The following is a 24971-nucleotide window of genomic DNA, read 5'->3' as shown; positions in this document are numbered from 1 at the left end:
TGAGAAATGCTCGAGTTATAAGCGTTCCAAATCTTGCATTTTTTCCTACTTGTTCAGTGCCTAGATTTCCATTTCACCCCCTATATCTTCCGGTTAGACGTAGTCCTACGTCAAAACACATGATATGCAGAAGTATATGTAGGATGAGTGACTTTCGTATATTTTCATGTGTATTTTATTCGTAGACAAAACATTTCTACGAATAAGATTTTGACATCCATATTATTGATTTTTGGGTCCATCTATTATACAAAAATCAATATATGTGGCTGAAAACATGGTTATCTTTTTCAAACGCCATCTGTTAGGACCGGCGTCATTATTGTGTGCAAATGGATGTTATGTCAGAACGGTTTTTTCAATAATTCTCGTTCGTTTTGTAATTGTAATTGAGTTTAATAATTAAATTTTCGAACATATCCAAAATCAACATGCAAGAAATATTCTAACGTAATCCATCGTCATATGCGGTCGTATCACTGTTACACTCGTTCCTGATCTTTTTACTATTATTTTAGACGGAAAACCATGATTTTATAAAAGAATGTCAAAATTGCATGGATCAGTTTTTTACCAGCAAATAATAAGAACAATCATGGGGGAAACTATAGAAAAAATGCTTCTGTTTTCAACAAAAAGCGACATAGAAAATCAATACTTTGATTCATCAACATCAACGTAATCATACGCAGTGATTCAAAACAGATAATTATCCTGGAAAAATATAACCCCCGATGATTAACAACGCAACGACGAATCCGACGCAGGTGAGGCTCGCTCGTAGTCAAAAGTAGGTCGTCTGCCGTACACAACCATGACTAAGCTCACGTCTAATCAATTTCCCCAACCACCCTGAGTGAACCTATTTCCGACGTGTTTTTCCTGCGAACATCCAGCGGGGATTACAGCTCCTTTCATTCATACCTGTCTCGTGAAATCCTTTGGTTCATCGCGGCCATCGTCACGCAATCCTCCCATTATGTTCATTGCTGTCAATCATCCACTGCCGTTCCGTTGCCCGAGTGCATTGGTGTGTGTGTGTGTGTGTTTGTCGATGTGTTTTCCCCCGGTTCATTCGCTCACGCACGGAGCGTTCATTCGATAAGAAGCACGTGTGAACAGGGCGAGCTGTGCCTTTGCGCGCGTGTTTGTGTGCTAGCTCATTTTGATTACGGAAAAGGGCGATCGCTTGGACCCCAAAGCATGCGCGATCGTTGTGTTTGTGTGCACTCCGGGCGACTGATCGTCGTTTGCTCCGCAGACAGAGTGCTGGAGTAGTTGATCGCTACGATTGATGCGACTTGTTCAGCAGTACTTCACTGCCCGTCCGGCGAATTGCGCGTGTGCTTTGTGTTGTTTTGTTGCGAGTGCTTCGCGGTCCGTTAGGATTTTACGTGCTCCGGTCGCCGGTTTTTTAGATTCCGTGGATGGATTTTAGCGACAGCGTGCGTGCTGTTTTGTCATTTTCCAGAGGATTGTTGGGTTTGTTTTTGTTTTGTGCCGTCGCCGCCGCCGAGGGAGAAGCCGCAGAGTCGCGCTTGCGCCGTGCCGCTCGGTTGTTATTGAATGTTCCTTGGTGTCCTTTTGTTATTCCATCAGAAAGTGATGGTTGCAACGAGTGTCGTTTATTCGTAATTAAGAGAGTGAAAATTATTTTTTGTGAGGTGCAGTGTGTCGGGATCAAGCTGGTGCGGTGAAAAATTCCTCAATTGTTCGAAAGTGCGCCAAAATAGTGTACCGGTTTTCGCCACCGTCAATCACGTTGCTGTCAAATTCGAATTCTCGAAAGAGGTGTAAACAAAAGCGACGAGCGGATGATTCATCTCTGGATTTTGCGCAAGGATGTTCGCCGGAGTTTGTGAATGAAAGTGAGTCTGCGGGACTGGTGCTTCCGATTGACGCCAGAATTCTGCCCATTCACACCCCTTCGTTTCCCCATTATCGACAGCGAAAGGGTGTTTTTATGCTGCCATTACTTTCCACCGTCGAGTCGCCCTTGGGAAGACGACTCGGGGCAAGGCGCCAGCCGTTGTAAAGTCAGCTCGAATGCAGAGTGTCACACCTGACGTGTGGAGCCGAAGCAAGAAATCATATGGTAACAAAAATAATAACGGTTGCCATTGAGTGTGCTTTTGTGTATGTGTGTTTGAATACGTCTCCAGAAAAAAAGTGTTGACCGTGTCTCGGAACGAAGAGATTCGCAATTAATTAAAGGTGCTGCCGCTCATTGGCCACGGAATACCTGCGTTGGGTGTAAAAGTTGGCTGAAAAAAAAAGGATTAAAAAATCGTTTGATTACGTGGTGCGAAGGAAGAGAGGTAACAACATCGTAAGAGCTGGTCCGAGTGGAGAGGTGGCGAGCAAGTGATACACAAAAAGTTCCAGTGGTGATATAAGAAAGTAGGAATCTGTGATGGTCGGTAAAAGGGGGCGAGAAATGTGTGCTATTCGATGGAGCATCGGTTCGGTCGCACTGATCCTGGTGTTCTGCAGCTGGATTGTTGTCAACGGGAATCCAGCCGTGCCTTCTCGGTCTGCTGCCAATCTTCCGAATTTGTGGGACTTTGACGATAATGTGGTGAGTACCGGGACCTTATTTGAAAGACGCGGATTACTTATCTCTCGGAGAATGCATGCAAATTATTATAATAGTAATTATAGAATAAATTACAGTTTGTAAGAAACAATTGAAAATTGTTCAGAATACGTTTCTAAGAAAAATAAACACTATCGATTGAGCAACATACAGTGTCGGATAAAACATTAAGGTCACTGCTCTGGGAAAAAGAGAAAGTGAAAAAATAATCCAATCCAGAGCTTCAATCCATTTATAATAATTTATTTGAATTGTTAGAAGAAATTTATAACATCTGTAGTTAAAACAATAATCATTCATTAAAAGTGCGTTTTGATCATACTTAACAAAAAAAAATGACGCGACAAAAATTACGACCGGTTTTAAAGTTCATAGTAAAAATAAAATACAAGAAAATTCATTCCCTGAAAAACTTCTGTGGTTAGTCCTTGATCGTGTAACCTTTGTTACGCATCAATTCACGCACCCGCTTCGGCATGGATTCCACGAGCTTCTGGCACGTGGTGACCGGGAAGGCGCACAGCTTGAATCCTACTCCACAGTTGCTGCTTATTCTTCGACTTCTCCGTGTACACCGACCTTTTCACGATCTCCCATAGGTTCTCTATAGAGTTCAGATCCGGTAACTGCGCTGGCCACTCCATGACGTCGACTCTGTTATCCTGAAACCACGTTTTGACTGCCATTCCTTCTCGGTGTGTGACAGCATAACATCCCTTAGGATTTGGGCGTAGAGGTACTGAATCATCATCTTATCCAGTACAGTATAGGGGGTTTATCCCATACCAGGTGAAGCATCCCCACACCATAATATTCTCCTTCTTCTGTGGGAGCCTCAAACCATTAGTTTGACCTATTGTAGCGCACTCCAGTTTGCTATGTATGCAGTGTCAGTTCGTTCCATCACTCAGGGAATAAGTGATAGTCGCACCAGGACTTTGAATATCTCCCCACGAAGGTATGACTTCCTTTATGAAGTTCCTTACCTTTTTTGGTTCAGCAGACCAAATCTCGTTAGGCATAAGAACGCCCTTTTACAAGAATCCGCAGTCTTCGCTGAATTAGTGTACTGCATTGACACAGTAAACGTTCCGAAGTTTCAACTTCGAAATAGCAGAAACGACAGTTATCATCTGTCTGTTTTCCGACAGTTTTGCTGGGACAGTGTCTGGTTAAAGGACCGGTTAATGTACTCAAATCTGCCTTATTCAAGCTGAGTAGGCTGCCTGTTGTGCTCCCTTGGCCGAGTGGTTAGCGTCATAACTAACATGCCGGGTGTTCGGGTTCGATTCCCGTTCTGGTCGGGGGAATTTTTCGCCAAAGAAATTTCCTCCGACTTGCACTGTGATCACGCGTATTCTAGAGCTTGCCACTCAGAATGCATTCAAGGCGTGTTATTTGGCATAGAAATCTCAACTAAGTACTAATAAAAATGACGCAAGTAATACTACGTTGAGACGGCGAAGTTCCTCTAGGAACGTTAGTGCCATTGAAGAAGAAGAAGAAGGCTGCCTGTTATTCTGTTACAAGGTGTAATTAATAATTTGGATTGTCTTGGTGTTGATAGAGTCCTCCAGTTGGCTTCAATCATCGATATTTCCCAGGTTTTGAGCTCTGATTTCATGCATGATGTAGATAATCCACAAATTGGCTCAGGCCCAACGAATTTAGTTGAAGATAATCTTTCCGAGAGATCGGCTTTTTCATTACCTCTTCTACCGCAGTGACCAGGCACCTAGTATAGATTCACTTCGTTCGTAGCAGCTAGTTGTTTTAAGGATAGAATACATTCCCAAACTAGCTTTGACTGACATGTGTATGCTTTTACCGCACTAAAAGCTGCTTGGCTATCTGAGAAGGTACAGATATTGACATTCCTGTATTTTCTAGGTAAACAATTGTTTTTGTACATGTTAGAATAGCTTATATTTCTGCTTAAAAACTGTACAAATATAATCACTTTGAAGGGAACACTTAAGGTAGTCTTTATTGAAATCCAGTCTTCATTCATGCTTACTATAGTGTTCAGTTGAAAATCTTTCAGGGTTTGTAAATGCCCTGTGAGATCTCCTTCTAGATGATATTTCATACGTTTCAGCCTAAGAGCACCTTTTTCCGTTTCAAGTTGCACATATTGGTGCAAGGGTAGACGGCAGTGTTGCCACACGTACAGATTTATCTGGAAAGGTACAAATTTTTTTGTTATTTTTGGTACAGGTTCTGTACTGTACAGAGTACAGATTTTCGTCAAAAAGTACAGATTGGTACAGATTTTTTTGATTTTGGTATGATTTTTTACACGTGTGATCTACATTCGAACAAAGCAACATTAAGGTACATGACGACTTTTACACCGCAGTATAGCTTGGAGCTTGGAGAAAAATCAGTTCGTTTTTTTATGTTTGTTAAACTGATTTCAATGTTGAGAAAAAATAAATAAATTATCTCTTAGATAACTAGTCTTGCTCAAACCTCTGTAGGGAAAGGAGGCGGGACCATCATCATCATCAGCGATTTTTTTAAAGTTTTAAGTAATTATACGAGGGTCGTTCAAAAAGAAGTTTCAGTGCCTTAGAAATCACGGAAAAACAAAATCAGGACCAAAAACAAGGTGACTTTTTTTAATCTACGTTTTATTTTATATTTTTCTACATAATCGCCGTAACGTTCGAGGCATTTTTCATAGCGTGGCACGAGTTTTTCTATTCCGAGCGCGAAGTGCGTAGCGTCCAACTTTTTGAAGTACGATGTAACTGCGTCACGAATTTCTTTAGTATTATCGAATCGTTGACCGCCGAACGCCTGTTTCATCACCGTACTATTGTGAAGTTTTGTACCGATTAAGAACCGCGACTAAGAACTCCACGATAATGCGCGGCCCCATTATGCTCGCGTAACACAAGAGCAATTGAAAAAATTCAAATGGACTGTTCGAGCATCCTCATTACTCCCCGGACCTAGCCTCTAGCGACTATCACTTATTCCCGGTGATGAAACAGGCGTTCGGCGGTCAACGCTTCGATAATACTAAAGAAACTCGTGACGCAGTTACATCGTACTTCAAAAAGTTGGACGCTACGCACTTCGCGCTCGTAATACGCAAAAAACTAAGTATAAGCATTATGAAACTTACGAAGGACTTACAAATGTAAATATAGTATTTGTAGTAAATATATTAGTATTTTTTCATGCTAAATTTCTACAACGTATATTTCCGATGGTACAGATTTTTGGACGAAAAAGTACAGATGAGAAAGATTTTTAACCCCTCTGGTAGAGATTAAAATGTGACAACACTGGTGGAAGGTATTGAAGAGTATCTAGGGCTTTGGAGGGAGCGCTGGACATTGCTTCAGTTATTGATAAACGTGCCAGATGTTGCAGTTTAAGAAGCTTTTTTCTGAGCTGATATTTGTGTAGTTAGAGGCCACCACACTAGCGAAACATATGATAGTCTGGGTCTCTCAATTCCCAAGTAAATTCATTGGATGATTTTCGGTTTTAGTCTCCCTTTTTTCCTGAAAATACTACTACAAGTCCAGAGCGCAGTATGGGCTTTAGATATTGCATACTCCAGTTGGTTGTTCCAATTTAGCTTTCGATTAATGATGACATTGTAACACTAAAAACCGATGTTTCATGTAGGAGAAATGAACAGTGTTGATAAAAAGAACCAGTGTTTCGATAATTTAGCTATAAATAAATTGATACTTCTTCACTATCCTATTCTTAGAACATTTGAAGCTGTTTGAGATACCCCGTATGCATGAAACTGTCAAATGTAAAAAATAATAAATAGAACAGAAATTTCTCTCACGGTAGCCATTTTGATGTAATTTTGTGCGCATCGTATTTAAGGAATTTCCCGTGAAATTAAAATTATTCGACCTGATAATTTCGGCAAATCATCAGTTTGGACAACTGTTTACATATTCAATTTGTTACTTTGTTTTTTGGGGCAAAACGAGTCACCACTGGATAAAGACTAACAATGTCATGTTTTCCAAAGCTGATCTACCTCATCAAATGTTGCTTTTCAAGGGGTTCCTTTTGTGGTTCTGATCCTGAAAAAATATGCCACCTCGACCAAAACCAAACCTCAAAATGTGAAGCGTTATGTGTTTCTTAGTACTTTTTCGCACGTATGAGTAAATTCTAATTCTGTACCTACTATTTCAATAATGATTAAAACAAATTTAGTTAAGGTACAACTATCCCATTTAGCATCATATGTGTAATTGTCTATTTTACCCCCACCATGTGATCATTTTAACCGCACAATAAAAAAAAGCTCGATTTTACGTCTTATTTTCATTTGATGAAAAATGTACTATTTTTATTTTTTATAATAAAAACCGTTTGATATCTTGAACAATAGTTAGTTAAGCTAACTATTCTTCGAACTTCGAACGAATTCTTCGAAGAACGGAAATTGTAGCAGTATGTGGACGCAGTAAATGGGCATTTTAATTTCATTTTAACCGCTTTTCCCCTATACCTTTTCCTACCACAGCGTGTCAAATGCCCCTTTATGGATAGTTAATGAACAATGTCTCGATTTATATAGTTTTGTTGAGAAAAGTGGCATACCATATTTCCACTGAACATTTCGACATTAATACAAAAGCAAAATAATAGAATTACAATTTTGACACGCAAAATAGCACTGTAGCTTGAAATGGTTACTGTTAGCTCGTTTGGATAGTCAGCAATAAACTTAATTCTAACCATTCACTATTTATTCACAAATAGAACAAAATATATAAAGCAATAGCAAAAATGTGTAATGCAATGGTTTTGTATCACAACCACACATACACATTTTTCTGATATCATATTAATGTTTGCACTGATCAAATGACCCGTTGCGATAGTTAGGGTTGATGCGTGCTTATTTCCAAAATACCTCTTATTTTCCTCTCTCATATTGCTCTTATGTTGCTATGGAATATACTACCTTGATCAAAAAGTTCTCGCAATCACCATCGTTTGGCGCTCTCAGTCACTCGTTTTTATTTTTATTTTAATTTTTTTTGTAGGTTGGCACATGTGTCACTGACATTCTATAAAATTTGTAGTGTGATAGTTTTACATTTCTGAAAGTTACACTGTATTGAGTACATCTACTATTGAGCGTGCCTCGATTTTGTACAATTTGAACATTTGGCTAAAAACGAAACGAAAACCATTCAGCAACTACCAAATTTGCCTGATTTGGCTCCCTTCGACTTTTTCCTATTCGAACGATTCAAGAAACCACGTTTCAGCACCCGAGATGAGATAACGGAAAAATCGAAAATTGCGCTGAAATTCCGGGAACTTTTTGATCAAGGTGGTATATTATACACAAACTTGCCTCTCGATTGAGTGAATGCTGTACCAGTATGAGTAGTTCACACATTTTATGAATCTTTTAAGCTCATTTAATGTAATGTTTGAGGATGTCAAACAATGTGCTAAATATTTATTTTGGGTGTACTTATGCATCGGTCTGTTATAATATTTATATACCCATGCGGATCGAATGCAGTGTTCGTTCTACGACAATGAGAGAGGAAAAAGTTAATAATGAATAAATCCCAGAGATGTTTGAATCGATCGATAAAAATATATTTCTACTTATTACAAATACGAAAATGTATACATTCTTTGAAATTATCTGTTGAGCAACTGAAAAATGTCGAGCATTAAATGAAAATTTCGAACTTTCAATGGTCGGTTGGCACAAGTAATCTGTGCTCTTGATCACAGTTATACTGAGAAAAAACAAGAAATGTAGCAATAATTATGCAACATGTCACGTTGCATCGAACGGAGACATAAATTGCGTGATAAATTGCGCGCTCAGACTGATCACTAGCCGGATGACTATCTGGTTGTATCGAGTCTTCTGCTGTATTTGTTTGATGCGTAGAAAGATTTCCCATCAATTGATGTAAACATCTTCGCGATCTATTAGGAAATGCTCGAGTTATAAGCGAATTTTTTCATTTTCGCCACATGTTCGGACCCCCTAAATCTCCCGGATGGACGTAGTCTCACGTCAAAATGGCATTATAAGAAACTAAGGGTTGTTATGTTCTGTTAATTAAGTAAAGAAAGTGTGATAAAACCGGAGACGGCTGGTTCCCACCCGTCTTCATCGACTATTATTTCAGTTGAACCAAGGAAGTGTGGTGTACTTGATTTAATGTGACCATGGGTGGGATGAGTGTTTTCCATGCTATATATTAGCTTTGATGAACCTGATGTTAATGTAGAAATCTATTTTCTACTTTTACCAACTAGATTGCGGCGGCTGTTTCCGAGAATTCCGAAATGACCACGAACCCAAATAGTAGGGCGACGTTTCGGTGATGATGATGATTTTGTCTTGACTTGAAGTGACCTTAAACTTTTGCGCCTAGCCTATAGCCTTGAGAAAGACCAATCTAGAAAATTAAATCTCAATCGGTCTTGAGAAAGGCCATTTACAGGTCCCAGCTAAGAAAAGAGAAAGAGAAAGAGAAAGAGAAAGAGAAGAGAAAGAGAAAGAGAAAGAGAAAGAGAAAGAGAAAGAGAAAGAGAAAGAGAAAGAGAAAGAGAAAGAGAAAGAGAAAGAGAAAGAGAAAGAGAAAGAGAAAGAGAGAGAAGAGAAAGAGAAAGAGAAAGAGAAAGAGAAAGAGAGAAGAGAAAGAGAAAGAGAAAGAGAAAGAGAAAGAGAAAGAGAAAGAGAAAGAGAAAGAGAAAGAGAAAGAGAAAGAGAAAGAGAAAGAGAAAGAGAAAGAGAAAGAGAAGAGAAAGAGAAAGAGAAAGAGAGAGAAAGAGAGAAAGAGAAAGAGAAAGATTGTGTGTCAAAAAGTCAATTTTCAACCAAAAAAATTTTTTTCGAGTTAACAGTAAATCTCGACCTTTCATGCAATTCATGCAAAGATATTTGGCGTCAAAACAATTTTTGGGAAGACACCGATTTCCTTGGGTGATTTTTCGATTTTCTGAAAACTTCAATATTGACATCTACGACAATAGTAAATGATTTCCTAATGATCTAATATTTTGCATAGGATGGTGTATAGAATAATATTTTGCATAGGATGGTGCATAGACTAATATTTTGCATAGGGAAGTTCCGTATGAAAAATTGATATGATGATTTTCATTGCCACTCTAAACCATACGTTTTGTATCGTATTGCGAAAAAACGATGTCCCATAGTGTCGATATATAACAAAAACATTTTCGAGATGACAGTAGATCTCGACGTTTCATGCAATTTGAAGACATTTGGCATCAACAATTTTTTTTCGAAAACCCCGAGCTTGAGCGTGAGCTTGGGTAAACTGTACAATTCGTAGTTGCTCTGCGTGATTGACGATCCAAACCAAATTGCACAAAGAACACACAGAACGACGCTTGGGACTAGCAAATCATTCTCGTTGTGTAATTTTCGGTGATTCGAGCTTTAAATGGTCAATAACGACGCCGGCTACGTCCTTACAATCACCAGAGAAAGGGAAGGAATGTTAGTATGATATGCGCCGCCCGAAGGCCAGAAGGGCCGCCTCTATAGCGTGGTTCCCTAGCGTTTATCATGGAAGGGATAGTTGTTAGTGGGGAGGATTAAGAATCAGGATTCACTGCGGTAAGTGATGTGATTATGTTAACACGGACCCTGACACCGGTGATTATTAATATTAGGTTACCTAAAAAGGTTATCAAAAGAATTTCTCTTTAATGGCTCGAATCGACGATATATTATGAGATCGTTCGCGCCTAGTGCTCTATTGTAATCCCTGAAGATTCTGAATGAGCTACCTGAGAAGGTAACCGAAGGAACTCCTCTACAATGACTCGAGTAGCGTATCGACGACTTATTATTTGGTTTTCGCGCATAGTACTCTCTTATATTCTGAAATTGCTGAACCGCAGATTATTATTAAGCTACCTTAGAGGGTAACCGAAAAAACTTCTCTACAATGGATCAAATCGACGATATATTCTATGACTTTTCACGCCAAGTACTCTATTTTATACTAGTACTATATCAGAGATTTAGAGCGCGACGCTGGAGGGTTATTAACACGTTGAGCTCCGAATTTCTTGCTTTCTTGCTATACTTTCCGTTCAGTCCGCATCAAGCGCATTTACACAGTATCAGTTTCGGTCCCCGCTTTCAAAAGATATTCATTGTACATCGTGGAAAAAGTCACAAATTCGATAAGAAGGTAATCACTTGTCGTAAAACATCCGAAGACAAACATTGTCGCAGTGATCAACGTTTTTTCGATGAAAAGCTCAACGTCAATCCCTAGGGACCGACACGGGACTCAACGTGTTAATGAGCTACCTAAGATCACTTTTTGAAGCATAGAAGTACATATTCTTATCAATATAAATACAAACTACAGACAAACATAGTACATTATCTAACAAAGCGCTTAAAACCATTCAAATACAATAGAAAAACTGAATCTAAAATCTGATTTCCATGAGCCTTCGGAAGGAATAAACAAATTTATCACACTTATTCTAAAAAATACAACAGATAATTGAAACAAAGGTAGACCACTATCAACACTAGTTACAGAAAGTATATAAAAATAAACCGGTGATAAATTTGACAATTCTTATCAGAAACAACAATCTACAATGAATCACGACTCTTACTTATATTTAGATAGATTCATATACCTAACTTTAGATAGATTCATATATATAACTACGTTAAAATACTTCATTACATTGAAATTTAATATCTACCATTCAGTTCCAAATTTTTAGATCTAAAACATGCATTTGGAAACTGGAAATTTGGAACTGTATTTGTATTCCAAACTAATAAAAATATTTTTGTTTCGAAACCCCCGAGTTCCCTTGGGTGATTTTTCGGTTTTCAAAAAACTCAAACTTTGACGGCTATGCGACACTAGTAAGTGAAGTCCGATTGAGCTGATATTTTGCACAGGGTTGTTTTTCATGGGAATCAACATTTTTAATCAAGTCCCGTTTGAAAAATCGAAGTTAACTTTTTTCCCATACATTCATTGGCACTGTCATGCACATCTAGCGAGTTTAAATTTGTGTACAGTTTGTCAACAGTTTGTCGACGACGCAATTTGCGTTGGCAGGAAATTTTGTCGCGCCGTAGGAAGCGAAGGAGTGGAGTGCTCCAAGCAGGAGGCATCGGTGGATTCCTTCGTGGAGTAATTGTTACGCGTGTTCGAGTATTTTGGTTATTGTTTAAGGTATATTTGAAGATGTATTTTCCATTTTTTGAGTGCACGAATAATGATTATTACGATGTTAACATGTGGATGCGTAGATGCTGTCTGAAAATCGGTATCTTGCTGGTGATATCCGGTTCTGAAGCAACGGGATGTTGCAGGACGAGTTCCACTGAATATTTTGAAACTTTAGGACAATACCTACAGCGTTACATAGGAGTTTTTGAAAATTCGAAAAAATGTCAAAATTGCGGCCGTTTTTGTTAAAAATGAGTTATTTTTCATGAAAAATCGCTGTTTACAAAATCGAAAAAACGATATCAAAAACAGCTAAAAAAGTCTTTAGATAATTCATTTTTATATGCTGAAAAAAAAATCAGTAAAATCGGTCGGGTAGCTCCTTAGATATCGATACCACCATGCCAGTGAAAAAACATGGTTTCGATAAAAACGCGTTGATATTTCGTACATCAATACTACCAACCTTGAGGTGACCCCATAGTTTTTGCTGTAACTTTACAACGAAATGAATTATCGAATTTTTTTTCAACACAACGTTTCCGAGGGCATTAGCGACCCGAGTCCCTCTTTAAATTATAAGCCTCATAAAACTACAGCTTCAATGCGTGACAAAACGCGAATCCCGACGACCTCAAGTTGGTACTTAACACAGGTCAACTAGGGTTCACGTTAATTGCAGCTATCAATAAGCCTTAACAAGACCGCGTTAATTACATATCTGCCTTAATGTAACTAATTGTTATGCCGAATGTATAATAGCTGTAGATAATATCCTTCCGAGATGAAAACGAGACGTGTGAAAGTCGTATGAGAAATAATAACTATTGAACACAGGGTACAAACAGGTACCTGCTAGGGGATCGCCATAACCGTGATCGAGGCGAGAAAAGTGGGTACAGAGGAAGTCGTAGATTTTGAGGTCTAATTGAGTTGTAAGGTAGTCACGCGAACCATACAATCATTAACGCCGTCTTGGAAGCGTGTTGTTCTCATGACAATAATTATTGAGAGACTTTGTGGCGCATATGTGTGTTCACATGGGATTTCGATTTTCGTCAATAAGACATAAAAAGCTTGTAAATTATGCGCGCTTGGCGCAAGAACAATAATTATTCTTCCATGTTCTAACATATTCGCGCATATATCAATTCATTGATTAGCATGACTAGTTAAATCAAAATCGCAAAATCCATGCAATAATATATTGAAAGATTACTGAAAGAAAGTGATAGCGAGTACGTAAATTCAAAAATCAAATCCACTCGAGTCCATTACACGCATCTTTTGGAAGCGTTTCATTTCGCGTTTCTTTTGATTCGGAGCTTATGAAGACGAAGGCATTGCCGAACGCTTCTCTATGCCGCCAACCCTTCAAACTTCTCTGGTAACTCGTCATGAAATATAAAAAAGCGAAGGTTTGCAATCAGATTTTCGAAAAAATGCAATGGAAATGGAACATAGATAAAAATGGACAAATTTCGCTCGCGTTGTTAAGTTTGACATTTTATTTTTTTCCTCATAAATTGTTGTTGTTCGAGGCTGAATGTCTTAATAAGTTTCCGTATAGAGCAATTCCACACCAAATCAGCCAAGAAACAGCGAATTTTGTAGCAATACCGATTGGTCCGTGATTTCAGAAGTTCCCAGTAAGAAACACGATGGAGAAAACTCCACATGGTCATCTTGGAAGTTCGGAAGTGGAAAGAATCCTAATGATTTTTGTTGATTTCACGAGTTTCTTGTTTATGAAACATACCCGTGGTTCTCAGTCTTACTTTTTTTTATATCTGTATTATAGTGACATTCAACTCATTTGGCTGGTTCGTCACATTTTCTTCCATTTTTGGATAAATGTCGGGAGTGAGAATTGAACTCGTGAACTTTAGCGTGAGAGGCATGGATGTTACCACTACGCCAGATCGCCTCCTCTCAGTCTTACTGAAACTGTTTGTTGTGTCATTCCCAATGATTCTTCAAGCTCCTATTGCATTTAATTGTGTTCCCTTTTAAATTCCTTTTTTAAATTCAGTTATTTTAATGATTTTTAGCTGTCTAGATCATTTCAAATACGGAGATTTTGACCCTGGTATAATACTGAAAAACTAACATTTTGGATTTTCAACGACGTGATTTTTGCGTCCTAACATCATTCCGTGTTGACTCACCATTCTTTCGCCTGGGAGTTTGAAGAGCATGTCATACTTAAAAACCAGTGTCTCATCCCCAGTATCACTGCATTTGATGGATGTTGGATCATGTTCGGCCATGAAAATTAAGTGGTCATCGCGGTTCTACTATTACGACTACGTCTTTCATCCCGCACTGGTGTGTAATTTCGAGGTGCGAGGTTTTGCGTTTTAATAACTCTGAAAGAAGTGGTATGATAATCACTTCATTCCAAAGATAAAATGTATATTATAACTATTATTGTTACTTATTGATCTCAAAATATTTTTCAATAGCTCAGAGACTGCTTCGAACTAATATTATTGACTGCGGTTGAGGCATGATGTACGTTGGCCAACCTCTCTCAGTTTTTCCTTCGCTATGGCCTGGTCATGGAAAATTTTTTCGCTTGCGAATGCACCCGAGCGAAAGAATATGATTTCGCATACATTTGAACAGATCACAAAGCGATTCCATAATACAGACTACAGAGGCGAATGCCAAATTAGGCAAAATCTCTATGAAAATAAAAAATACAGACTACGAATCGAAGCAACCTGACGAAATCAAAATCACGCATGAGTATATATTTTGTTACTCTTTTGAACGAACGTTTGTCGCCTCAGAATGCTGAAGAAATCAGAACCATTCACTCCTGCCGATTAGGGATGATACTATTGCGAAAACAACAATAGCTAATCAACGTGTTTTCCCATTCTGTCCAAGGAAAAGAAAAAAATCTTTCATCCATTGATTGAGAATTGATTTAGATGCTACTTCAAGTAAATGATTATTAAGCCAACGATAGTCTTACGTTAACCATACGGTGATATCACAGATATAACCCACCTCTTGTTTAATATTCGTAAAATACTCATCACCAACCTTGTTACAAAACCTCGAAACCCCAAATCATTACTTATGTCTTGGACGTATCCGTAACCATCTGAGTAATTCTGTTCTGTAGAATTAGTTACTTGGATACATTCATACTGTTGTACAAAAGCATGCACATGATCTGAAAATATGCAAAAATTTAAACTATATTTTTCACCACACGGGAGAGGATTAAGAAACGTGAGATCCAGCTTCATTGAATTCAAAGAAATTTAAAACTTTCTTTGTGAGCAATTCCACGTCAAACTACGGATCGGTCAGTTGGAGTGAATCCGATCTGGATAAGGTTTGCACTAGAATTGGGTGATTTTTAGAAAAATGTCAATCTCGACGAGTCGATTTTCTAAACGGCGCACAGTGCGGCGTCCCATAGACAAAAGTCAAACAATTCACTTTTATATTCACCCAAACTAAGTAGGCGGCGTGCTCTATACAAGTTTCAGGCATGCTGAAACGATTTCAGTAGCCTTGTTAGCCCACCCAATTTGTCAGAACAAGCATGTGCAGTCAAGAAGTTTCTTCTAAGCACGTGGCAAATTAATTTTCAGTGATTCATCACAGTTTTACATTGAGTTTTCGTTTACGTTCGATATCTTTTGAAGTGAAACCCCAAATGGCGACGGTAGCAACACGTAAGTATAATCCGTTTCCTTAACTATTATTGGGACATGCCGCAATCACTGTGAAAAAACGCTTCTTTGTTAAGGTAGTTTTGTTCCTTAAGAAAAAAGGATACTAAAATTTGAAATCCTTCAGCAAAAAAAGTTCCGTGGAGTTCCGCTCAAAAACACCCCTCAAGTTTTCAGTCATTATACCCTTGATATTCTGCAAGTGATTCTTGTTGCTCAAGTCTGATCTTCTGACCACAGTTTACGTTTTTTAGATGATATTTCTACAATCAAGAATAAGCAAATTTTCGATCTTCCAGTTGAAACCTCCCAAAGAAAAGATAGTTTGTATACTTTTTATTGAGTTTTTATGATACGGATGATTCCTCTAAAGAATTTAAAGAAGAGCTTTTGAAATTTTGCAAAGTTTATTGCTACAAAATTGACCAGAGATGGTCGAAATGGCGTTTAAGATACTTTTGCGATTATGTACAAAACGTTAGTCTTTTATGCAAACAAAATCGTATGAAGCATTAATCTTTTATGCAAAGAGTAAGAATATATAAATCAAACATTGCCCTAGAGTAAAATGTATTTAATTGTTAAAAATGAAGCATTAGCAACTTAGACGAAAAAATGTATAAAAAAATGAAAAATCACCACGGTGGCGTTTAGGTCAGGTGTCGTCGGATATAAAAGATTGTGTGTTACTATATATCTTTTATATAAACAGGAGAAGCATTCCAGAGAACAATTTAATTTTATGTCACTATTAATATACTATACACAATTAATTTGGCGCTTAAGACACTTTTGCGATTACGTATAATACATAAGTCTTTAATGCAAATAGTAGATTTCATCATAACTAACATTATACCTATCCGAAAAAATGACTATAAGGGTTGTTTTGTTTTTGTCCCGCATCCCCATATATTCAACGCACTGTGCGGCGTAGGGATCGATTCACTCATTAAATCGGTACCAGAGAATCGAATTTAAAAAAACGAATGCAATTTTTCCTGTTTATTTGTTCACTCTATAACAGTATATAAACATTTTACATTTCTTTTCTACCATCGAAGACATTTCCGTCTTGTTCCGTCATGGAATCATTTAATCAAATAAATTAATTTAAAATTATTATTAGAAATTCAACAACTAATATTCGTCCAGAATATTGGCAATAATCCCATAAATTAAACCGTGCCATACGTATGGCATTTTGTCAAAATCTTGATACTAGTCCCAGTTCTAGAAAAGAACATTTCGGCTGGACCCTATGTCACCATCCGATTTCGTCTCAATTTTTACTGTTAGCTTAGAGAATGTGATGATGTAAATATAACTTGTGATCACTTGTTTTGTAATGACCAAACTCACAAATCTGCATCTCCTAAATTTACAACCACTAATTTAACAATCTCGAAAAGGTTCCAATGTTTATAAAATGTTTCGTTCAGCAGTATATACGTCCGTATATACTGCTGAACACCACAATACACCCTCAACTATTTTGCTTTTGGTTTCAGTAAGCTTCTAAACAGTCCACATTTGGCGATTTGATTTCCATTTATAGACGCAGGGCATTCCTTACGTATAGATTAAACAGACATTTCACAGTTTATCTCACTCCCACTGGAAACTGTCCGTTTTACCCCACCAGTGCAATTATTTCAATAATAAAATTTTTCCACTCAAAAATGAATTAACTTTTCCGTACATACCTAATATCGAAATATATACCATCAGCGAATTAAATTTTGATATTAAACCACTCAAAATGCATAATATCGAAGCAGCTAAAATTATATTCACACGCGGAATCATTCATGATTTTCGGTTTTTGTTTCCCTTTTCCACTTTTGAGCAGTACTCATTGCCATAGAATGGCTTAAATATTATAGAATAACATGTAGAAGGTATTCTCATTCACAGAAGTTGGAAATTCAATATGTAACTATACAAATCAACCACCTGCCCGTCACTAGATCATCCTCATAGTGATAACTTGTTTGTATGCATTAGCAATGCCGATATCAGACTTACAAGCATAACAGAACTATATTCTGTGCAATTCCAAATGAAAACGTCCTAAAAATGCAGATTTTCGAAACATAAATTTTTGATTCGATTCAATGTTTGTATTCCGTATGGGTTGGAGGAAATATGAGTTTTCCGCAGCAACTGGGAATTTTTCGACTCAAGTTTAACTTTTGAAAAGGGCGTATCGATTTTAGTAAGAGAAATCTTTGTTAATTTATATCTCAAAAACTATGAGTCGTACCGAAATAGGGTCTTAGAAAGAGTTATATAGAATCGATGTTTAAATGTGAAAAAATATACACTGGGAAAATATTAGTACTCTGCTTTAATTTGTAATATCTAAAATATGTATTTTTAAATAAATTTTAACTATATTCATAGAAAATAGAAGTCATGTGGAAAACATAAAAAAATAAGTCCAAGATGGTAAAACTATTTTTGACGAACTTTGTGGAACATCGTTTTTTTATGTATTTTCGAAACTTCGAATTTTTGTATGTTAACAATCATAATCAACATAGTGTTTTTTTTAGTTATTTAAAATTTAGTGTGAATTTTCATTTTTTTTAGTGTATATTCTTCGCATGCCCTTTTTAAATTCCTACAATTCGATCTATATATCCAAAGATTACCGAGCTTAAAGTTGTTCAATAAAGCCCATGCTGAAAGGATTGAAGGATTGTGTTCGAGAAGACATGCGTAGTTCATGTAGGATCACGTCACGATTTATTAGAAAAATCATAATTTTCTCCATTGTGATAGATTGTTAGGAAGTGTCTAATTCGATTGGTATAAGAATCAGCACTAATTGTTCAGAAATATATTCAGGGATTAACGAAAAAGTTGGACGTTTTTCATAAGGTAAACAAATGAAACACAAATTTCTGCATTTCTGTAATTAATTTCTGCATTTCTGCAATAAATCAAGCAAATGAAACCAAATTAGGCATATGGAGGTTTTGGGGTACAATAAATGTTTCTATGGTGGTTAGACACTCCACTCCCCTCTCTAAGGGGAGCTGCAATACAAATGAAACATCAATTTGTACATCACAAGAGAATTAATCAAGCAAACGGAACCAAATTTGACATGTGGAGGTTTTAGGGTGCAATAAATGTTTCTACGGTGGTTAGATACTCCCCTCCCCCCTAAGAGAGGTGGGCTGCCATACAAATGAAACAAAAATTTTTGCATTACTCGAGAATTACCTTTGGGCATAATCAAGCAAATGAAACCAAATTAGGAATGTGAAGATTTTAGGGGCACGAAACGTTTCTATGGTGAATGAACACTCCTCCCCCCTCGCTAAGGGTACAAGTGGGAAGGGGTCTGTCTTTATTCTATCATATTTTCTGTATCAAACATTTATTCCATGTATCGGAGAAACATGTTATTTGCAAGTGGTTGAAAAATCTTGAACGAGAATTGTGTCTCAAAATAATCCGATATCATAATGAGGTAAATTCAACGGGGTCGATTAGAAGATCAATCATTGAACAGTTCTGCGATTGGACTTATGAACTTGCGCTTAGTAAGAAAACTTGAATGTTTGAAGGTATTGGTAACAAAACACAAATTTTGGGCGGGAATAAGTTTGCCGCTAGTGTTTTATAAATCGGTGTATACTCCAGCCGTAACAAATACGAAATATAACTAACCAATTTCTCGAGAGTGGTAGAATTTTAATTGTACAGACTGAAGTTTGTAGCAGTCATTAGATTCTCATCAATGCCTATGTATTAATATTGGAAATGAAGCAAACGTTTCAGGAAACTCATAATGTATACTTAATTACGGCTGAAGCAACAATTGAACACGAATCAGTATTGAAGAGACTTAAACGGCACTCCAAACACCTCCCACGGTAATTCCAATCACGATCAGACTTAGTCTAATATCGAGAAGGCGTTTGGAAGCATAAATCATGCGCAATAGGCTTGAAGTACCATTATGGGAATAATAAAAACTAAAACTCCGGACGGCGCCATCGCGCATCGTGTCTCCCGATTGCAATTTTTCCATCGGATTATGAAAATCAAGCACTGTGTGTTCGGACTATAAATTAGTGTCGTTATCGCACGTTTGCTGTGGGTCAAGTGGTTGAGTTATGATTTTGTTGTTATAGTTGCATGTAAACACTGTTAGAAAACTCATATGCACGTTTGCTGGTTGGTGGAAATGCTAAGAATCTCGTGTAGTGTTGAATGATCTTCACAAAGCATCGGGAATTCTCTCCCCCAAAACAATCCATTAATTCTGTCCATGTCAAATCTAGTCTCTCTTGTTGATGCTTCGAATCCATTGCTACGCCCGTTAAATCACGTCTGTGGCGATTTACCACAGACAAATTAGCACTTTTCAACAATCCTCGGGTTATGGCTGGGGCGGGGAATGCTGGATGGAAGACTACACATCGCCGCTAATTGTAACCTTTTTGCTCCGGCGTCAATCGGAATGGCCATCAGCAGCGGCGCGCGAATGTGCTCCAATCGATTCCACCGCATCCCATGAGTCATATGAGAATTTCGCCCAACATATGATTCGTGTCTTTGGAGATTTTCTTCCGTTGGTGTGTAGATATACAACACAATCGCCCAACATGATCCAAAAGCGAATGGTTTCGTCTCCCTCGTTCTGCTCGTCGTCGGAGAAGATGCAGTTGGTTTGGACCATATGCGGTGCGTTCATAATTTCGAATGGCTATAAATAATCGCAGCGCAGGCTGATGATCTTTGCAGTCTGCGTCTGTGTCCGATGGAGGAGAACCGTGGAGTCAGCCGTTGTCGCTGTTGTTGCAATATACATATATGTGAGAAGTCGTTCGTCGGCGGCTCTTCAACAGTAGCAATTCGAAGCGCGAGTGCGACAGCGGCTGCGGCGCGGGGCGGGAAGGAAAAGGTCAATTCTAATTGAACCGTAGAATCATACACACACTGTTCATATTTGTTTTCTCGGGGCTCGCTACAAAAAAGCCGGAAAGAGAGGGCAGAAGCACAAGCTGTCATATCAACTGCCTGTTGTTTTTGCTACCATTCTCGCTTCCACTAATGTATATTTTTATTTAAATCAAACGAGCACTTTTTAAGGTCTCAATTCATTCATAACGAAATGAGCGAACATACACAAACACACCGGAAATGCTTCCCCCCCGATTTCGCTTGGGGCAAAAATTGGGGCTTGGCGTTCTCGGTTTCTGTTTTGTTTGTGTTCTTCTTTTTGTTTTCTGCTGTGATGCGTTTTGCTAATGATCCAACGCATCAGTGTCTGCTTCTGTTTTCCAAATGAGTCATTGATAATATTTGTGGGATTTTGTTTCGCTTTCGGGGCAATGTTTGGGAGGACGAGATAAATAGCAGACGCTCGGAAAATAAACCTTGGCCTTATGTGAATTGGGCGTTTGTTTGTCGAATGAGAAAGAGAAAGAGGTGAGCGAACTGGGGGATGTTTCAATGCATCTTCATTTGGGGAAGAATAAATCTGGTATTCTATGGTTGTGATTTTTCTCATTGACAGCTGCAGCTCCGTGCACACAGGAAGTTAGAAGATTTTTAAAAAGTCATTTGAATTCTACACTGTTCCAATGAACCGACATGCATTCAAATCTCATTTTAAAGTTCATTAAACAACAATTTCACGAAAAAATAACTGCCTAAAAATTGCTCCTATTTTGTTCAAACTTTACATATCTTTGACGTAGGACACGTATTTCAGGAAGGGTGCCAAATCAGAAAACAGATCACATTTTTATGATATGAAGTTGCGTCAATAACTATTTTCACTACGAACGACTTATGATGATTTGCATACCAACCAAAACGGAAATTCCCAAAGATTTACATATGATATGTCCTACATTACAATTCCTCAATCCCTGAATGTTTAAAATTAAGGTTTTTGTGATGTTTTCTTGCTCAGATAAACCGATGAGTTTTTCATCTTTCTTCTGTTCAATGCGGATATGGGAATTAGCGGCAGTTGATGATTACACGACGATTGTAAGGGAAACTTCGATACTACGTATATTTTCATTTAAATATTGTATCATTGTTCGGGCGCAGGCGCGACCCGTCAAATTATTTGCACAATTATCACTCGCTGGAAAACTTAAACTCTTCAAGGGTAGTTCTTAAATGAACTGCTCGTGATAATTGTGACTCAAGAATTTAACGTTATTAGGACGAACGAATGGTGTCTCGATTAACAATAAAGGTATTTTATTTTTTGGACTGGAATTTACACCACTGCGTTCGCACGGATAGCTGCACCGTCGGAGAGATGCAACTGTACCTCTTTTGCTGTTCTCCTTCTGCTGCTGCTGTTGCTGCTGCTGCTGCTGTGGTTATTATTGCTGCTGCTTACTGCTCGGTGGTCGACGTCAAACTGCACTCTGCACGATGATTTCGGAATATTGCTTGGTGGTGGAATGAAAACTGAACGTGGAGCGCATCGTGCTCGCCACTTTTATAGCGGATTGCATTGTTGCGCATATTCGGTGGGCGTGGTTTAGGTTGCTGAATATTTGTTCGGCACTCGGAGCGTCGGGCGCGAACATTCTCCCCCGGTTGGAAATTATTTTTCAATTTGCAAATATGGTTGTTGATTTTCTTTGTCTTCAATTGGTAAAGGTGCAAACTTGCTGGTCGTCAGGAAGGTTCCTTGAAGTTGTCATCGGTCACTCAAAATCGTTGTAGGATAGCCGCCGGTCCAGAAGTCCAAGTGTATCGTCGTGAAGTTGTTCTTGCTGCAGAATTCTGAAGTTCTGTGTTGAAAGTCGGATTACACGAACGATGAATTGGTTTCAAAACTGTATGATGTGGATGTTTTCTGGACGGATATTCTTCTTCGTTGATTTCTCGACAATGATTCAAATTTTTGTATTTATCGATGACTGGTTTGTATGGCGTTTTTGGATTTTCCCCTTTCGGCTGTCGTTTTTCCGAGAACAGGAAACGTTTCGGAGCAAGTGCGCTGGAGTTTCTCATCTGAGTTTCATCACGTTGATAAATTTGATGAAAATGGTTTCGAATTTTTCTACCTTCTAATAACACAGGCTCGGTAATATTCACTGCAACATTAGCACATACTGGATTCGGCAAATCTTCGATATTTTTGTACGATCCAGCAATGACCCATCCAAATTTGGTCTCGTGTAGTGTAGGCAAGTTATCTGCTAACTGCAGTTGAGCTCTTTGAAGGATTTGGAAAAATAATTCTACCCCGATAATCATATCTACCTCATGCGGACGGTGGAATTCTGGATCAGCTAGTACAATTCCGGACGGGATATTCCAAGGTTCTACGTTCACTCTGGTGATGGGAATTATGCCAGTGATCTTCTCCGTTATTAAGCAATTAATATCGGCTGTAAAATTGCTGCATCTGGATTTGATGTGTACGCCAACTTGATGACGAACATTTGACCTTGATCCTCCTATTCCGATTACTGGTACATTTGCAGGGTGTCTTTGTAAACCTAGTTTCTTAACCATCGATTCTGTCAAAAAGTTCACTTGGGAACCTGAATCGAGTAATGCACGAACCTGATACGTTTGACCATTTCTACCCGTTACGTTCACCATGGCTGTCATTAGGAACACTTGGTTACTTGTCTGCTGGATTGCACTAGAGCATACGGATCGTTCCATAGCGATTGGGTTATAATTAACGTCACTTGGTTCCTTCCTGGATTGGCTTGGATTTTCTTCGATCTGAGTTTGTTGCACATGGAGCAATGTGTGGTGACGTCTTGCACAGATTCCACATGTTTTGGACGATTGACACGACGATACACGATGTCCCTTACGTAGGCAATTAAAGCACAAGTTGGCTTCCCTCACCTTGAATTGTCGCTGTTCTATGCTCAAACTAAGGAACGATGGACACTTGTAGTTTTGATGTTCTTCAATACAAATTTCACATAATACATTTGAGGTTGTTGCAGCATGTGATTGGATGATTGGGTGCCTTCATTGAAAATTGCAGTTTATTATTGAATTGATTGACTCGTGTTGGATTTGCTGACTCACATCTTTCTAGGACTTGACAATGATCTTTCAGGTATGTGAGTGTTTCTTCCAGACTGGGTAACTCTCCATGCTTTAATGTTTCTCATAATGTTTACGTGTTTCAGTATCGAGACATTTAGTCAATAAATAGTTTATAATAAGGCTGGAGGTTGCGTCTATGGGTTGATTCATAAATTTCAATCCCTCCACGTGTCGTGCACAGGTTTCTAATAAATTTCTCAATTCCTTATAGCCTTCTCTTGACATCACCTTCATAGATAATAATCCATTGATGTGAGTGTCGATGATGACTCTGGGATTCTCAAAACGCTCTACCAGAAGCGACCAGGCTTGTTCATAATTATTGTCGTTTATCATTTTCGCACTTACTATGCCTGCTGCTTCATTCACTAAGGCGTTGTTTAAGTAATGCAGCTTTGTCGCGTCGGAATCTCCACATCTCCCAATGATATCCGTGAAGAGCGCCTTAAACTTGGGCCATCCTTCGTAACTTCCATCAAAAGTCGGTATCGGCGCCTTCAAAGGTTTTTGTTGCACAATGATTTGGGGCATTGCCTGGTTCACACCGGCAACCGCCATTTGGGTTGGAGTGGTTTGAGCTTGGAAAAATTCCATCAATTCGTTGATTTTTACGATAGCATCTGTATGAATAAAATCGAATTCATCGAGCTGCTGGTCTTCTTCTTCTATTTTCCCAAAGGCGATTTGCGAGATAATCTCATTGTGTTTGCACACAAATTCCGAATAGTGCAACTCCAACTTTTTTGAATATGCCTTTATTTGAGCCACGTTAATACGAGATGGATTTGTTAATGATTCGTCGAGCAGCTTCACGATGGCGGTAACGCGCATCTTTATTTGTCCGCGCTGATAAACGAGTTGTTTAATTTGCTCCATGGCTTCACTTCTTGTCATTACTTTTGATTTCGGGGAATGTTCAATTGGCATCACACACGCGAACAAACTTAATCGGTGAAACGTGCACTGTACTGCTACGAAAACTAAACCGGCGGCGACGACTGACGAATCACGGTTAGATTACCACACGCGGATCGATACGAAGTCAATAAAACACGCACTGGCATATACAGCCACGAACAACTGAACGGCGACCGCGACTGAATTTATCGTTAGTTAAATTCAAAACACTCAGATTCATAAAATGGAAAACACTTTTGTCACGTATAGATTACCCTTGTGATTTCCAATTATTTCTTTTCCACTCTACTCGCAAAATTAAAATCTCCTTGGGCGTTGGTCTGCGTCTCGTGGATAGCTGTACTCGCTGGTAATTTCGATGCTTGCTGGATTTTTATTCGCTGGTAAATAATTTCGAAGCTCACTGGTTGGCTGGACTGTTCCTCACAGGATGGAATCCGGTTCGAAGGACCATGTTCGGGCGCAGGC

General features: G+C 38.5%; 1 protein-coding gene across 1 annotated transcript in view; it reads left to right on the top strand.

The window, feature by feature from the left end:
* The first annotated feature begins 1297 nt into the window (after positions 1–1297).
* LOC129771833 (matrix metalloproteinase-2-like) overlaps positions 1298–24971 on the top strand; it is a 179299-nt gene continuing 155625 nt past the window's right edge. Inside the window, exon 1 of the mRNA XM_055775908.1 lies at positions 1298–2578. Coding sequence (XP_055631883.1) covers positions 2414–2578 — 165 coding nt within the window. The 5' untranslated portion in view covers positions 1298–2413. The remainder of the gene's footprint in view (positions 2579–24971) is intronic.

Source organism: Toxorhynchites rutilus, chromosome 2 (assembly GCF_029784135.1).
Source record: "Toxorhynchites rutilus septentrionalis strain SRP chromosome 2, ASM2978413v1, whole genome shotgun sequence".
NCBI classification, from domain to species: domain Eukaryota; kingdom Metazoa; phylum Arthropoda; class Insecta; order Diptera; family Culicidae; genus Toxorhynchites; species Toxorhynchites rutilus.
Note: the sequence above shows the minus strand (reverse complement) of the source record. Positions and strands in the feature narration are given on the sequence as shown.